We start from the raw sequence: 18084 nt of genomic DNA on the forward strand, positions 1-18084 counted from the left end.
CAATTAAATACAAATCAATCTTTTCTTTTGATATTCTGTCTCTCACTGTTTAAATAAACCTACCGTAAAAATTACAGACTGTTCATTTCGTAAACTAACTAAATTAGCAGGGGATCAAATACTTATTTCCTCAAGTGTATAAGGGGAATAACGGGCAGGTTTGAACTGTTGACATGTGAGCATCAGGTGATCTGGGAACAGCATAAAGAATTTTCTCAGATTAAATTTACAAACGCTCCGCTTGCACAATGAAGGGATTGTTTACCGTAACAACATAAGTACTGAATGTTTACAATTGCCAATTAACACACAGAACAAGATTTACCTATGATATTATGTTTGATTTTGATCAAAAACACACAAATATACCTTAGGTTGCCTTTATAATTTATTTATCGATTGTGTAAGATCAGATGTCAGAAAACTCTCCTTATGAAGTCGAGGCTGATGGATTAACCTTGAATTTACAAGATGGAACTCTGGTTTTGAGTGGCTTGAGTGGCAGGCCGACTGCTGGCTGAGTGAGAAGCATTTAGCAAATATAATTAACTGGTTATAAAATCCGGTTTTAAGTTGCTCATGTCGATGTTGAAGAAAAGTTTGTTGAAGGAAGTCTTGAAAGTGTGACTCATGGTTGCTTATTATTATAAGCTTATTTAATACTCATCTTAACTAAAATGCCATGTTTTATATAATCTGTTTTGTCAAAGCCTTCGCCATCTGCTGTGTGTCGTTCTGTCTGTCCACCCATATATTTCCCTTCCTCCATGTGTGTGATTGTATGTGGAAGAGAGAGCGAGAGTGACAGAAATAAAGGCAGCTCGTGGATCTGCAGTTGTGCTTATGAAACTGCGCAGTGAAAAAAGGCCAGGGATAATAAAGGATAATCACGGCTTTACCCTGTCACTGCCAATCACACTGGATAGAGAATTGAGAGATGAAGACAGCAGGCCATGTATCCCCATGTCGATACGCCTGACCAGCTATCCGCTCCAGTGTGATAGTCTGTGGGTTATGGTTAGTGAGACATGCTGTGATCCATAGATGAACACCCTAATCCAGCAATACTCTCACACTCTGAGAGATTAGCTCAGAGGTCTCTTCACACACCGATCCGGGGTCCCTCTGTTTCTTCTTGAGGGAAAGCAGACACAACTACGTGGAAGCAAAGGAGAATAGAAAGGTTATTTCAAACTGCAGGCTAAGTGGAAAATGTATTTCATGTGCGCATATATGACTCACATCCTTTTTTTCATAATGGTGTGAACAGCACAACAAACAAGAAGTCTGATATTTTCAAGTCTGATTACGGCCACTTTCGGAAGCGGTCCTTGCTTAGATTAAGGTCCGGTTTGTAATTCAGAAAAGTCAGAAAAGTTACAATATACAGTATTTGTCACCGTTCTGCGCTGGTGTGAGTTTTGTGGAGAGGTGTTGACCACTGCTCACACATTTTCTGGATTTCACTCTACATCAACTTAAACCAGAAACGCTTTGAATTTCAGTTCAGTTTCGGTTCGATTCCCAACCCGTGGTCCTTTCCGGATCCCACCCCGACTCTCTCTCCCACTTTTCCTGTCACTCTGTCCTATCCAAAAAAAAAGCCCCAAAAATATATCTTAAAAACATTTTTTTTTAAAAGATATACAATATCAGGATCGGGGGTTTAATTGACAAAGACCATTAACATTTCCATTATAAGGCGCATGCGTCAATAAATGTCCTTCCTGATTGAACTTCTGTACGACAGAGTGCTGGGTGTGACTTTGTCTGTATTGTTATTTTGTTCACATGCGGGTCAGTTCACAACTGTGACAGTTTACACTGGAATTTGATATAGGCCATATTTCAAAAACAATATGAACAGCCATTAGTCCGAGACTTGCATTGTGAATGTGGCCTGTGAGGAGGTGGAGATAGAGAAATTAGAGTGAGCTGGATAAGGATAGTGAGGAAGAGACTCAAGGAATAGAGGAAAATGTAAAGAGACAAGAAAAGAAAAGGGGAAAGCGGGGAGATGAGAACACTAACGGGGTCATATCACAAACCGCACCGAGTACAAAGAGAGGAAGAAGCAGACGAGGAAGGACAATTTATATTTGAATAAGGAAAGAATAAAAAAGGCAAATAAACAGAGGACGGAAAAAACAGTAAATGTTTATGGTAGCCTAGTTTCTCCTCCAAAAAGATCTGGTTCATGAACGAAACAGAATAAAAGCAGAGAGAAAAGGCGATGGAGAGAGTGTGGGTGATGATGAAGCTGAAGCAGATAAATTGTCATGGTTACCATCGCCAGTGTGTGAGAAGTGTGTGTGTGGACTACGCTTGCACTATCAACAAATGTCATGTGAAATAGGATATGTAGCCCTGGTGTAAACCGCATGAAGGTTTCTTTGTTTCTGATCACATTAACTACTAGGGCTGCTATCAGTCCGTGTTACAGATTTTTTTAGAAGGTGCATTAGTGTAAATGACACACACAGAAACACGCAGGACAGGAGTTTAACACTGCAGCAACATCCTCGAGCTGTTAAGAATATTTAACACCATCACATCTGTAAAAAAAAAAAACAGAGACGCATACATTTCCAATTTGAGCTTGAGGGGCTTTGACGTCAAACAAACATTTAATGCAGCATCACTTGTTCCCGTTCTGATTGTTGTTATTATTAATCACAGTACGCAGTATGCGTGGTGACTTAAATATGTTTGCGTTTCATTTTATGTATTTCTTTGTGGAATAGCTTTAAGAAATTGAAATTTAAGGTTGAATAAGGATCCATGATCTGTTGTTTAAAATGATCCACCTGTGTACAGTCACTGTCAGTGCAGTGGAATAGGCATTCTTGAAAAATCAGCTCTTCAACTCTGACTGAAATGAGAGTTTTTATCATCTGGTTTTTTGCCTGAAATACCCTTACGATCACCTTTTTATCTTTTTGGCAGCTTTTGTCAAGGAAGACTGCACACTTCGTCATACGCTTGTTTGTAGCTTGCTCACAAAAGCAACAAAAAAAAAACGTTTGACTGTCACTGTGTCACAAGTGGTGAAAAATCAAAGAAAGCCAATTAAGTCACGCTCAGCCTCTGGAGTTTTTACCATCACTCTCCAACAAACACGCTCATGTGCTTTTACTATATCCGTGCCACTCTTCATACTTTCCACTTATCTACTGTATATAATTCTCAGAGTTGAAAGACCTCCATAGTTGTTGGCCTCTTGACAAAGAAGTCTAACAGCTTCTAAAGTGCACACACCTTTATGCACAAACTGGTGCTCCTACTCACCAAAGGACGCTGTGTGTTCCTGCTCGCTGAGGCAGTTTAAGTCAGTCCTTATTCCTCTCCATCTTCATCTGCCCCTTTTCATATTCTCTCTGTGTAATTGTGTATCGTTTTTATCAACTCCTCATTTTCTCTTTTTTTCTCCCACCCTCTTTTCTGTTCTCCAGTGTCTCATCATCTTATGTCTTTCTCTTCCCCCAGGTGTTTACACACAGATGTCTGCCTAGGTGTTAAGTACACCATCTCTTCTGACTTGTTGAGACCTTTCTTTATCCCTCTGCTGAAATAAATGCAGCTTAAAAAGCATAACTATTGCCTCCAGAAAAACTGTTAACATCTGCTCAAAAGTAATTGGCTTCCAAGTGATTTTCCAGTTTTTTTCATTCCAGAGAAAAACTTTAGACTTAAAGGTCTCCTTTGCTGCTGAATACACAGAGACACAGAGATGCTGCAGAGGGGATTCAGCTCGCGACTGTATATTGAGGACGACAGGTTGGGACGTGTCACGTGGGTGGGAAGTTACCAGGAGTTCAATGTAAAGCCAGCCCATATGTCCGATATGACGTCATATCCGCAGCAAATGTGGATCAGCTCGTTTGTACCCCTGTTTTTAGAGATGTGGGTAAGGAGGAAAAGAAAGGGTCGCATTTTCTGACACTGTGACTCTCCTTACACATCGGGGACACATATTTATGTATAAAAGAAAGAAAAAAGTGCATTTTGCATAATAGGGGACCTTAAATATACAGATTGAAAGTTTATATTGAAACCACTGCCATGGCTATCCTACCACCACCACCACACTGTCCAGCAGTAGCTCAGTCAGTAGGGGCTTGGACTGGGAATCGTAGGGTTGCAGGTTCAAGTCCCCGAACAGACTTGAAATATGGAAAGTGGACTGCTACTTGGAGAGGTGTGACTAATAAAGAGGGTTTCATCCTCCGGTTCTATCTATTCTACACTATAGGGCTGCTGGAGTATTTTTAGTTTGTTGATTTAGTTCCAGTTTCCAGCTGTATAACTGACACAACAGCTCATTTAAATGACCTTAGATAGGACAGAGAAGCACTGGAGGGATGAGAGTCAGCTAACACTGCCAGAAGATTTCCTTTAATTTATTTAGTCAGTAAGTGGCCAGAGTTTTTTAAGGTTACATATCTTGTTGTTGGACCTTGCAATGTTTAAAGGTCACAGCTTGAATAATGTGGTGGCACACACTGGTGAGTGTATTTTAGCTGTGCGGAGACTACGTGCTGGCACACTGACTGTCCCCATCTGCCCACCTCTGAACCTCAAAAACTACTCTCAGGTTTCCATCCGCTCCTTCATTAGAGGCGGGCTATTGCTTTTGCAGCAGAGCCAATATGTCTTGTTTTGTTTTTCAGGATCGCTGAATGTTGGCCCATCTCAGCTTTATCCTTAAAATTGTTGCGTGTTTTCCAATCTCTTCCCAGCTTTGTGTCCAATTTATCTTAATAATTCTTACCATTCTCTCACACATACTGTCAAAGTCATACCTTTTTTTCATTAACTTTCTATTTGTACAAATTACCCTATGCTTGCATGCTTTTCACTTCCTTTTTGTTTGCTCTCATCTCTGCAGTTGGTAACTGGTGCTTGTCTTTGTTTTGGTTTAAAAAGTGAATGGCATCTACCAGACATGTGGACTCGAGTCACATGACTTGGACTCGAGTCAGACTCGAGTCATGATTTTAATGACTTCAGACTTGACTTGATCAAATTCGGCATGACTTGCGACTCGACTTGGACTTGAATACTATTAACTCGAGACTTGACTCGGACTTTGCCTCTTTTACTTGTAATGACTTGACATGCCTCGAGTCAAAAGCTAAATTTCCTGATCATGGACATCCTTCCCTGCAATGCGAACCTGCGAAGCCCCAAAGACCGCAATGTGAGAGAGCCGGCAGGCAAGTGCGAGCAATGCAATCATGTGGTGGATTTTGGCCTTTTTGGATTGGATCAGGGACCTAACCAGCGTGATTGGATAATCCCCGGGTTTCCCCTCATTAATATTCACGATTTCCCCGGATTTCATCTACGGAAAAGATGCAATTGTGCCACGGAAGGGAAGCCTAGTCGAGAGCTGTCCGTCTGGTCTGCGTCTCTCTCAGTTGCAATTGGCAGGTTTAAGATCCAGATTAGGTTCATGGTTGTGAATTATCTATGTAAATCGACTCTATAGATAACACGTTCATTCTACATGTTGAATGATGATAGCGTAATACAAATATAGGCTATACATACAATGACAAAACTGCCGTGGGCGATATGTTATCCGTATCCTTTGTTAAAATTAATGTTCAATAGCTCTATGCCAATGGGAACAACAGAACGTGCGCATTACATATGGACCAATGCGACACGTTCATTACGGCTGTGGACCGATAAACACTCAGTACCGTACGCACACCAACCGGCATGTGCGTGTTTAACACCGTGTTTAACACTGGCGTTACCGCCGCTTAACTTAAATAACGAAGAACTGCTTTTAATTACGACTTGGCCGAGATCTTAACGTGCTGTTCATGCGTTTCCCATGAATAGCCTACTACTATAACTCGGAGCGGAGCAGGATATAATGCGCATGTGCGACGTTGCTAGGCAACGTGTACAAAGGCTGGGGGGGGGGGGGGGGGGGGGGGGTGGAGATTAAACATTGTTTTATTGAAATATTAGGTTTCTTTGTGATTTAAGCAAAATGTTGACCTACTGTAACTGGCATCCACTGAAGCATCAATGCCAGTTACATGCATCCACACAGTCCATGCCTCACTAGTCAAGGCGCTTTACCAACTTTAGGATGACAGTGGTGCCTTCCGTGCTCATACATTTCTAACCCACCATTCACACACAATACTTTGAAGGTCTTTGGGCGCATGCGTATATACAGATATATAAAATATATGCATAGTTTAATCTGTATGTATAAAAAAATACTGAAGATTAGGTTGATATGTTGAAATTGTGTGATCGTTAGTCTGATAATGGCATTATTAAGTGAAGAGTACATGATGACTTGTTCAGGACTCGAAGAAGCTTGGGACTTGGACTTGGACTCGACTTGGCTTTGGTGTTACTTGGACTTGGACTCGACTTGCCCTTCTCTGTCTTTACTTGGGACTTGACTTGGACTTGACTGCTGAGACTTGGGACTTACTTGGGACTTGCCAAACAGTGACTTGGTCCCACCTCTGGCATCTACTGTATGTATTGTATGTGTATCAAGTGTATGACAGAGCTTCCAGTTCAGACTTTATTTCTCTGTTACCTTCAATTTAAATATGAAATAGCTACTAGACTGTCATTAAAAATAATCTGCCAAATATCTACAAAATCTGCACTATATAAAAAGATTGTAGAATTTATATATTCTTTGTATGGATATTGATTACTGCACACTCCTGAATTACAAGTTGCTGGAGAGAATGATTGTTACTTCAAACCGAGTTCTGTCAATACATTTTATATTACCTTCTATTAAAGACCTTTTATTGTGATTAAAGTGGAGCAGCAGGAAGTAACCTTTTTAGTGAGATCAGCATGAAAATGATTAGTATTGACTGTGGATACTTTTGCAAACATGGCTGTTGGAGAAATGGTTCATACAGTGTCCGAGTAGGAGCCCATCACCATCAAATGTCGATGTGAACACGTTGCCTTGGAGTAGTTGAAAAAGGAAATTGAGCAAAGATATAGGAGTGGACATGAAATCCACTTCCCTAATGGGGACGTGGACTCTCTGGTGAGAGAAATGTGTCAGACCATTCAGTGTCAGATGTAATTATCTGTAGCTTTATACGGTACAGCACAAACTCAGGCAGGAAATTATAAATAATTCAAATGCAAACTCTCAAATAAATGTTTCAATAACTCGGCGCCAACACCAGGATATTGTATATTAAAGAAAACTGATCAGATATGCACATTACAAACGTCTTTCCCTCTCGATTGCTTGCCCTTTAGTCTCTGAAATCAATTTGTTTTCATGATTCCTTGAAGGACTCATTAGGAAACGGGCCAAGCTGTCAAATTTAAATCGGGGATGGAAATCATGAGTCTGCTTGTTCTTGCAAATATTTAATCGTCACTTTGCAACCACATAATATAATCAAACGCTAAGTCAAGAGATTGAGTCCTTACTCTACACCTTACCTATAATTAAAGGCACAATTAGTAGGATTTTCCTTAAAAGTAAACAAACAATATATACAGCAGAAGTTGGCTTTTTCCCCACTGGGAGCAACCTAGGAGGGAGGAGGCGCAAACTTTGAATGTTGTTTTTACGCAACCATCAAATCCCACTCATTGTGTCTGTATTGTCGCATAGAAGCGGGATGAAGCTGCTTCCGTAAAGTTGATTAACTTTAAAAAATCATGTACCATAAAGACAAATGAAATCAGATTCAGATATTACTATTCATCACTAGCTTTGCATCTTTTTTCAACATGACTACAGTGTATTTATCTTTTGGCCATTGTAAATGGGTGCACATGTGCTGCAGATAATGAGTACATGGGGGTGTTCATTAGGTCTGTGGCTACAGCAGCTGTGTCCATCACACATCCTGCCCATCGGCAGAGAGGTCTGCCCCTTTTTACCCCTTAGTTTGGTTATGTTGCTATCAGCCTCTTTTCTTTCATCAGTCATCTTAGATTTCCCCGTTTAGCTGCTGGCTGACTGTCATCGGGGGCTACTGTCTCTTCCAATATCCTTACTCTTCTTTTCCCCTACACTCACTTCACAAGAGCCTTTCCCAGAAATACATTAGGACAGCAACAGTTTTCTCAACAAAACTTTTGCCAGAGTTTTAACACAAGCCAAGATGAGACCACATGTCAATCTTGTACAGAAATGTGTCCTCATGTTTTGTAGGAACACTGCAGTAATACTTTGTTCATGGTGTTTTAATCTTGTCTTGTTGCTTAAGTATATAGTCAACTCACTACATATGTTCTGGCACAACCCACAGAGGATCAGATACATTTTATACCACACCTAAATCTAGTTTAAAGACATAAAAGAAGACTGCTCCCGTTTCCTGCAGCTCAAAGCTCTGAAACAGTCCTCTCTGAAAATCTGGAGCCTGTTGAAACCACGTGGTACAAGACCTACTTTTGTAGCTCTGCTCTTTTGCAATTCATTGACCTTGCTTTTATTTTCACAGGCAGAGTATTTAAAGGGCTCAACAGGTTTGAACAGCCCACTGAAAATTACATATAGCCTAAGTCGGATAATTAGGACCATTTGTTCACAGTACCTGCCGTAAAGTATATTCTTTTTAAGGCCAACTGAGTCTTTTTCTGTTGCATAATAGAAAGCTTGCATTATGGAAACATAGATTGTATTAAGGCAGTGGACGTAATATCCAACCTTTAATGAACTGAAAGCGTTAAAGTTGTAACTCAAAAAAACAGAGAGAGCACCAAGGCCTGAGAACACCTTGGTATTAATCTGTAAATCACAGGGAAACCCGGCCCTAAAGCATACCCTGCTTTATTGTCCATTTTAAAATAATTGAGCTCCTAATTTACAAAATGAACATCATGTTTTTTTGAAGGAGACTTTGGACTAGACTTAGACTCTGAACTCACAGGGAAATGTTCACTGAGGAAATAAATCTAGATAGTAGTAGGGTTATTTTTTAAAGAGTTATACTGTTTACATTTGGTCCGGTTGAGTCACCTCCTGCTTTCTATTAGAGAGAATTCAGGTTAAAGGCCAGTAGACATAGGCTTCACTTTTCAGTGCTGGAGTTTGCAACTGATAGTGGCCATATCACACTCTGGTGATGTTGCAAGAAAGATGAATGAACACACATTTGTCAAACATGGAAGGATGAAAACGATTCTTAATGTACACTATAATTGTGGACTGGTAAAAACACAAGTCTCATTTATGTGCTGTTGTGTTGTTGTTCCTATAGAGCTTTATACTGACTTTCATTATGTATTGTCCTTACAGAAGGTGGTTAAAAGAAACTGTTGTAGTTTGATTATAGTTTGAACAACATACAACTTGCAAGCTTTTACAACTTTACATTAGTATACATTCAAACCTGATACCCATTCATTTAGCTATTTTTCATTTTTTCAGTTGTACAGTTGGTGGCTGTTTGGAGTCATTTTTATGGGTAGTGGTGTGATTTGAGTGCAGCCAGGGGGTAAAAATGTGCTGCAAATAATCCAGCTGTCTAATCCTCGCCGTCCACGAGCTCTGCCAAAGTGCCCGTAGCAAGGATCCAAACCTTCACTAACTCCAGGGATAATAATGATTTATGACCCAACACACAAATCTCCTTGCAGGAATAAATAAAGCAAAGTCCAACTTGTTTTTTCTCTGTGAGCAGAGTATTTAAGCAGATTCTTACATGACATTATATGATGTCTTTAAAAGAACATTATTATTCTTTATTTTAAATAAGTTTACAACTAATAAGATCAAATAAAAACAATGTCCGACTGCTCTTATGATGGTCTGCTACTCCTCCATCTTGAAAGTATGTCAAATATAGCAACATTACTTGTAGCACAATTATCAGAATACTTTGTGCAAACCAAACCACTCTTTAGTTTGAAGTGTGGGCAGAATATGGCTTGTGAGCATTAACTTAGCAGGTGAAGTTTTCACTCTGTACAAAAGAACCACATTTCAATGTGCCTCTATTGCAGAGCTAAAGATTCAATGCACCGGCCTATTAGACTTTCTAGAGTGCAAGAACTTGTACAAGGTGAAACTGTGAATATATGCAGAAACTTAAAGTTGAACAGCGCACTGCAAAAACAGTCACACGTCCAATATAAAGCGAAACCCTGAATCTCATCTTTACTTGTTACATTTTGTCCCTTGCTTCACCATGATGACCTGTATGTGGTATCTTCACATAGATTTCAGGTCGGTTTGAGGATGCCCAATCCACAAGCGTTGATTTCTGACGCCCTGGGAGTGGTGGACTCCTTGAAAAGATGTCTTGTTCACCAACACACACAACTTCAGTAAAGCTTTTCAGCACTCAGGTTGCGTCATACTCCAAAGACATAATTTATGTTGACACACGAGCCACGCAACTCCGCTTGAACACTCCATTGGTGGTTCTTCCATATCAGTGCTAGTGTAAACCTCAGCCTTCAGCTGTCACACTGAGTACAGTGAGTTTTGCTTCATTAGGGTTGTCCCACGCTCCTAGCTCCGAGCCATCCATATTGTATGAGCATGTAACCTACATCTGTCCATGCTACTATCAGCAGGGGTCCTATGATCAGACAGATTCAGTATGCAGGGTGTAAGGGTGTCCAGAAATGTGTTTAGTAGATTCATTCCCATGTCAAAAGAGATCAACGTCCTGCTGATTTGACATGCTTTTTAAACTCTTAAAAGGGCTTTCGAAAAGGGCTGCCAGAGGCTTTTGGGATGTCCTCTATAAATGGGTGCTCAAAATGTGTTAAGGCTATAATAATAAAAAATATATGGAAGTTTTATTGACGTGTCATCTGGGTGAGGTTAGAACATTAATCATACATTGAGAATATGTCATGAAAATAGTACAAGATGTGTTTAATTTATGTTTTATTGCAACCCAATGTTCGGCTATTAAACTGCATGAAATTATTAATCAATGTGTTGTCATGGTTTTATGGACCTGCAGTAGAAGTGGAAAAAAAATACAGAAATGGAGAGATAGAAGGGCTATGAGACATGAGGTCGACAAACTCCCACTGATGAGTGAATGGGAGGTGTTAATGCTGGGATTTACTAAAGCAGCATAAAATCAGCCAAATGGTGAGGCAAATATAAAGCAGACTGGCCAAGGAGAAATGTAATCGTTGCAAGGCTGAGGGAGGAACACTCATGAATAATTTTGCTGCGCACCATATTTAACTGACAGAATATTCAGTGAGGCTGATTAATCCTTAACCACACAGTTTTAGCTTTCTGTTTGACACAACATAACTGTGGTTTCTCTTTATCTCTCTTTCTGTCCCAGATTCTGATCGGGGAAGTGACCAGTTTCTTTGTGAAGACAGAGGGAGCTCAGGAGAAGACCATAGTGACCGCTGATTGCTGTTACTTCAACCCTCTCCTCCGAAGGATCGTACGTTTTCTGGGTCAGTCATAGTCCTAAAGATCAGAGCCTCTTTAGTTCTGACTAAATAGAGCCTCTTTACCCAGGGTCCAAGGCTGATTTAGACTAGCATCAGTCCTCCTCTATCCTACAGCCAAAAACAGCTCATGTCCTTAGTGAGGTCTCCTCTGGATTAATTTACCCTTCTTCATGTTCTCCTCTGTTGATGTACTGTGATCCTTTTCCTCATCTCTGTAGCCTGTATTTATCTAAGTTATGAATCTTTTAAAGTGATGGACTCTAGATATGAAGCAAAACAGCAAAGGCTATGTCTGTCTGGCCTTTCACTCCCACACAGTTTGCAGTCAGCGTACAATTCATATTTTTACTTTAGTTCTTGTTTCTGACTGTGATCAGTCTCATTGTTTCTTTTATTTTGAGCTTACACACACACACACACACACACACACACACACACACACACACACACACACACACACACACACACACACACACACACACACACACACACACACATACCCAGCCACTTTCTAACTTTGTCTCTCTCTCTTCTTTTCCGTTTTACACAGGTGTCTACTCCTTCGGCCTCTTCACCACCACCATCTTTGCCAATGCAGGCCAAGTGGTGACAGGAAACCAGACCCCTCACTTCCTGTCTGCCTGCAAGCCAAACTACACAGCTCTGGGCTGCCAGTCTCCGCTGCATTACATCGCAGAGCGCAGAGCCTGCACAGGAAACCCTTACTTGGTTGCATCTGCCCGCAAATCCTTCCCCTCTAAAGACGCAGCGCTCAGCTTTTACTCAGCCATCTATACAGTGGTAGGGGACATTGAGGGGGCTTTGGGTGACAGGGGATAAAGGATGATGCCATGTATGTTGATGACAATAGGCATACTTTTTATGCTAAGATTTCACTATAGAAGACGTCAAATACGTTTTGGTTATGATTTATAATATTGAAACGTTTACAAGCTGTAATGTAGGGTTTCTTAATGGTTCATGAATAAATACCTTCTTAGATCAATATTTGAAGAAATACATTTAAAAAACGTAACTAAAATTATATGGAATTGAAGCACAACAACACCGCCCAAAGGCTTTTCTTATGACTGATTCCTCAACTGATGAAGAAATGTATTAGGGGTAAGACGTGCATGTGAGTCTATTATTACATCATTTATTTAATTACCGCTGCATAGAGCCTTTGTTCTTCCTTTGATTGCAGTACCATGTTCCTGTCATTTTATAAAAAGCATTTACCCAAACATGGCAGTGGTTTTGATGTTGCTTTCGTTTGTACCTCTCCTCAAACACTTCAGCTGCTGTGGATCACTGCAGATTGCGGCCTCTGGTGGCTTCTTCGAGCCGTTTCCCTTTTGAATTATCTCAGCTAGCTGATTGAAGACATGAAGCAAAGATGGTTCAGCTCACAGTGAAAAAATAATATGATATTCTTTTATTTTATTAGTCATTATTTCATTTGATGTCTTCCAGATGTATGTGACCCTGGTGTTCCGGACCAAAGGGACCCGTCTGACTAAGCCCACCCTGTGCCTGGTGCTGCTGTCCCTGGCTGTGCTGGTGGGGGTGGTGAGGGTGACTGAACACAGAAACCACTGGAACGATGTCCTGGCTGGGTTTGTCACCGGAGGGGCCATCGCTGCCTTCCTGGTAAGGAGAGGGGGGAGATGTGAAGAGGGAAAGCAGGGTAGAAAAAAGAAATGGACGCCAACCTATCATACTGTTTTCATTAAGATAACCCTTTCTGTGACATCATTTGTTTATGATAGAAAAGCAGACCATACTTTACTTTTGCTAAATTTGATATAGTTACTGTCCTTGTATGGCAGGATAGTATGACGACGGAGAGAGTAGGGAAGAATGCAGAGAGAGAGCAGTGTGTTGGTGTGATGTGGGTGCAGGAGAGATGGTGGGAGGATGAACTGATGAATAAGGCGAGCTTGAAAGAGCCCTGCTGCCTGTGTGATGGAGGAATCACACACACTATCACAGCAATGAATGTGAATGGACTGATCTGGATCTTTATGGTTCTCTTTATATTCTCTTATGATTTAAACAGAGTAATTCTCAGCCTCAATCAATTTTCTGGCAAAACTTCTAGGGTTGATGTTAACTTTAAAGATCAAAACTCTCACTTTGGTTCATCCCTTTCTTTCCAAGCCTCCTCCCATACTTAATGATTTGCCTTTTTTTTTTATACAACTTTTCTGTGAGTTTCCTCTTCAGTATATGTTCCCTGGCACAATCCAGGCATTTCAGGTACTAGAACATCCATCTGCAAAGTGCAGTGGAGTGAATCTCTCACTACCTTTTTTCTATTGTCTCTTTCCTATGCTCTCCATCAGGTGTCATGTGTGATCAACAATTTCGAGCAAACCCAAATATCGATGCCGAGTCCTCCACCACATCAGCGTCCAGAGCCCCCGATCAGCATTCCTCTTCTCAGCCTGCCCCGCGTGGAGAGTCCACTCGAAAAGTTAAGTGGCCTCCAGGTAAGGGGTGGGGAAAGCTTGATGGAGAAACATTGATTAAATAGATATCTATTTATATATGTTATGTAGGCCACACAGCTGTTGCACATCTGATGATGATTAGATAATCATGTTTCACCATAGGGGTCAGGAGGGAACAATCAAAAAGCTCTTGGAAAATTAAAAAGCCAACATTGACAGGATCTACAGCCAATAAATCTTTAACTTTCCAAACGTTTTTGGCTTTATATATTCAAACATTTATAAAAACACAAACATTGTAAATGAACCATGTAGTTAATAATTCAAGGTTTTGTATAATTTATTTTTTTACTGGAACAGTGGGGGTATAATTGCATTACATTCAAGATTTCAAAAAGAAATGTATTAGCATATAATATTTAATCCCCACTCATGTTTTCAAAACAAACAAACATCAACTAAAGGTTTTGAGTGAAATATTTTGACAGACATTCATATCCCCCTCTGGATGCATTGTAATCACTTTGTTCATTCTTTCTAGTGCCCTCCTAAAGTCAGAATGTATTCAATTAAAATAAAATACTAGAAACTAATCCCAATCCCATCAGAAACACATATTCTTTGTGTTTAGTGATGCATATATAAGATGTCATGTTAAAATGAACATTTACTCAAAGCATCACTGTGAATAACTTGACCATTTTAGAGTTGCTAGCATGGCTGTAGGCCTTCAGTCTTGTTTTTGAATGTGTTTCAGCCTTTACATCTTTTTTGTCCTTGGTGATAACCTTGGTTGTTTTCAATTGTATCCGAATGTTCTTTCCTTCTGTTATCTCTGCTGTTTACTAGCTCTTGTCTAGACATCATCATTTTGTATTCTTGTGTCTCGCTGTCTCAGTCAAGTAAAGTTGATCTGCTCTTTTCCCTCAAGTTTTTAACTTCCCACATGTTTTAAACTATATTATACTCTTTGCTTCTTTATCTCCTCATCCTCTCTCTGTCCTTTCCCCTCCTGTTAGGCTCCAGGGCTACCGTATTCTGAGATCACATGACCATCAGCCAATCCCGTCCCCAACCCCTCCCGATGTGCTCCTCCCGTCTCGACGTTGCCTCACCAGCGCAGTCTAGACCTACCCACTGAATGCCCCCCTCCCTGCCCTGCCCACCCCGAAGGACGACATCCTCTCAGACGAGTCAAATCTACGCAGGTCTGAAGGTCCACCAATCACAGGAGGCAGAACAGTGACACATGCACATGGCTGAAACCTGTCATCCGCTAAGGACCAATCGTTGACAGATCCATGTCCTTCTGTCCAGTTTGTCCTGTTTGTCCTCCACAATGGCCTCCTATTTCTTTCAGGTGTTGAAGACCCAATGAAAGAATCACCAAAGCCAGAGCTGTTGAAGCAATACTGTGTTCTAACTCCTTGTCCTGGTTTCCACAAAGGCCCGACAGTGACTCTAAAGACTGTTGGCTGGTGATGACTTGATAAATCAAATAAAAAACTGACGGTTTGGGGATAGAAGAAAAGTCCAATCACCGCTGGATCGCCCTCATCAGTCTACTTTGCAACGCTCAGGACAATACAGTGGAAAACAGGACAAAAAATAAATAAAAAAGACCTTGATGGAATCAAAATGCAGGTACTGTTGAGTATTATGGTATAGATTTTTATTTCTGTCCTCAAAAATAACAAAAGACGCAATTAAAGAGGAAAGCACCTTTGTAAATTATGGCACAGTTGAACCAATTTAGTGTTCAGTAAACTGTGTTGTATCTTATTTGTTATAGGGGGATTTAGGTTTGATCTCTTGCTGTATATTGTGTGAAGTGACAGAAGAGAGATTTATACACACTAGAGCTGTGCTTGTGATACCACATCAGTTATTTCATCCCTGAAGTGAACTGGACTAGATCAACTCTCCAAATTTCTTTTATCTACTTACTCTTCAGGCGTGTGCTTCTAAATGTCTGTAGGTTGTACGTTCATGCTGCGAAAAAAAGTGGAAGGTTTTATCATTTGACTTTTTCTTTTGTGGGGTTCTTTGTTTGTGTAATGCCGCATTTCTATTGCATATTACAGAAGGGCATTACTCGACTAGACCCGCTTTTTTCCCCCCGCCTCGATTGAGGATCAAAGCAAACAATGCAGACCACACATTAGTCAGAGAGAATGCTAAGCATTGAGTTGCCTCTGAAAGGACTCGGCCATAAAATAACCTAATACCACATTTAACTCTAGCCAAGTCGATCAGAGCAGTACCAAGCACTGGAAACACAGCAGTGCATTTTGCATAGATGTCACACATTGTTTTTCCTATACCACCTTCATATGTGTAATTTTTATACCTTTTAAATGACCAGTATGTTAATGGTATTGTATTTGCTTCCTTTACTTTTCAAATGTAATGTTTTTAAAAATATTTCAAAATGAGTTGTTGATGCTGCCATTTATCCATCTGCACTGTCCAGTTATTTCCTGCTTCAGTCCACCATCCTTTCATCACAATTACTTTAGGATACCAATGGCACAGACCACTGTGTAAGACTTCTGAATTTTGTAAAGTTTTGTACAGTATATAGGTTTCTTTACACAGTATATACTACTTTTTCATTACGTTTGAATTATGTGAACAATGTGAAACTATCCGAGGCTGTCTTGTAGGAACGTGTGTAGTTGCCTGGCCATAAGCAGGAATGTAGCGTGATGTAGAAGTGTGTAAGATCTAGAACACTACAACTGGTGTGTTTGGCACAGGAGAACACTGCAGACATGTTATTCTAGTAGAAGAGTACGCAAAGAGCTATATAAAGAAGAAATTGCTATGGTCTCATTAAGTGTGTGTGTGTGTGTGTGTGTGTGTGTGTGTGTGTGTGTGTGTGTGTGTGTGTGTGTGTGTGTGTGTGTGTGTGTGTGTGTGTGTGTGTGTGTGTGTGTGTGTGTGTGTGTGTGTGTGTGTGTGTGTGTGTGTGTGTGTGTGATGTACGCCTGTTGATTCGGATTTCTGTGTATGTTTATAATGAGCACATTGTATGGCAGCATAGCTGTTAATTTGGCAATCTGTTTTCTAAAGTTAAACTGTCAAAAGTAGCTGCTATAATTACACACTGGTGGTCGTGTGTAACTGCGGGCCTTCAAAGGATTCCTGCCAAGGCATACTAACAATGCCTGTTATAGCAGAAGGTGCTCATTATAGCTCCGAGATCACCTTCATTGAAACTTTTCAGTCCGAATTTTTTGTATACAACGGAACAGATATAGAGAACACCATAACTGTCGAACTAATGTTATTTTCATGTTAGAATGTCCATGTTTTGTATTTATTTACCAAAATAAAATATGATTACCACACATTGCTGCCTGAGTTACACTTCTCACTTAATTTGTTGTAATTCCTAGCACACATCATTAAGAATATAACTTTTCTGTCAGGGCAGGCGCATCGGTTTTTGCAGTTACATCAAATCATTGATGTGCAGTAGCCACGCACATTGAATGTTAGTATAAAATACATTTTGGGAGAAATAAACCAAGAGCAGTACACCGTTTGTCACAGAAGGAAAAGCACAGATGTAACCAATAACATTAACGATCGGCTCTGTGAACACCCACGCAGGAGTTATAAATTAATCTGATGATTCGACCTCTTCTCAGGACTGTGTGGGCATGTATAAATTGAAATTAAGGGACATCTTCATGATACTCATGTTAGCTTTGGTGGCCCTAAAGCGGCACAAATACACCTTTATCATTGTTATTGGTAGATGGAGATGTGTGACCTCATATTATCCCGTCAAAGCTACGGCCTACCTCAACCTGATCAGATTTCTAATTAACCATAATAAATGAAATCACAAGTGTGTGTCCCAGTAAGTCACGACATTGTGAAGCATGGACTTAATCCAGCATTAATTGTCCTATTCACACCTGGAGTTTGCTTTCCATCAGATGTTACTACCTACTGGAAGAATTATACAGGCTGAAGCTGTGACTTGAGGTTTTGAAAGATTAAAATATAGAAGCTTTAACCTCTTTATATACTTACAATACAAAGTACATTCAGAAAATTGGAGCAAATGTACTATTTATGTATGTATAGTTGATTTAACTTCTTCAACGTGAACAAACTATTATCAGGCACTGAGACACACTAATGGGAATGTACTGCCCCTCAGTGGTCATTCTTCTAAGAGATAATGTCTGGATGTACAATGTAC

At 40.3% G+C, this 18084-nt stretch overlaps 1 protein-coding gene across 2 annotated transcripts in view; it reads left to right on the forward strand.

Annotated features, from left to right (window-relative positions):
• The window catches only part of plppr2b (phospholipid phosphatase related 2b), a 43801-nt gene extending 26589 nt beyond the window's left edge, over positions 1–17212 (forward strand). The window contains exons 4-8 of one of the 2 annotated variants that reach the window (XM_063884809.1): positions 11292–11412; positions 11960–12210; positions 12886–13062; positions 13758–13904; positions 14885–17212. In XM_063884809.1, the coding sequence (XP_063740879.1) occupies positions 11292–11412; positions 11960–12210; positions 12886–13062; positions 13758–13904; positions 14885–14917 (729 nt within the window). In that variant the 3' untranslated portion in view covers positions 14918–17212. The remainder of the gene's footprint in view (positions 1–11291; positions 11413–11959; positions 12211–12885; positions 13063–13757; positions 13905–14884) is intronic. The other variant, XM_063884808.1, reaches the window with a different exon arrangement.
• Positions 17213–18084: the final 872 nt, after the last annotated feature.

Source organism: Eleginops maclovinus, chromosome 5 (genome assembly GCF_036324505.1).
Source record: "Eleginops maclovinus isolate JMC-PN-2008 ecotype Puerto Natales chromosome 5, JC_Emac_rtc_rv5, whole genome shotgun sequence".
NCBI lineage: Eukaryota > Metazoa > Chordata > Actinopteri > Perciformes > Eleginopidae > Eleginops > Eleginops maclovinus.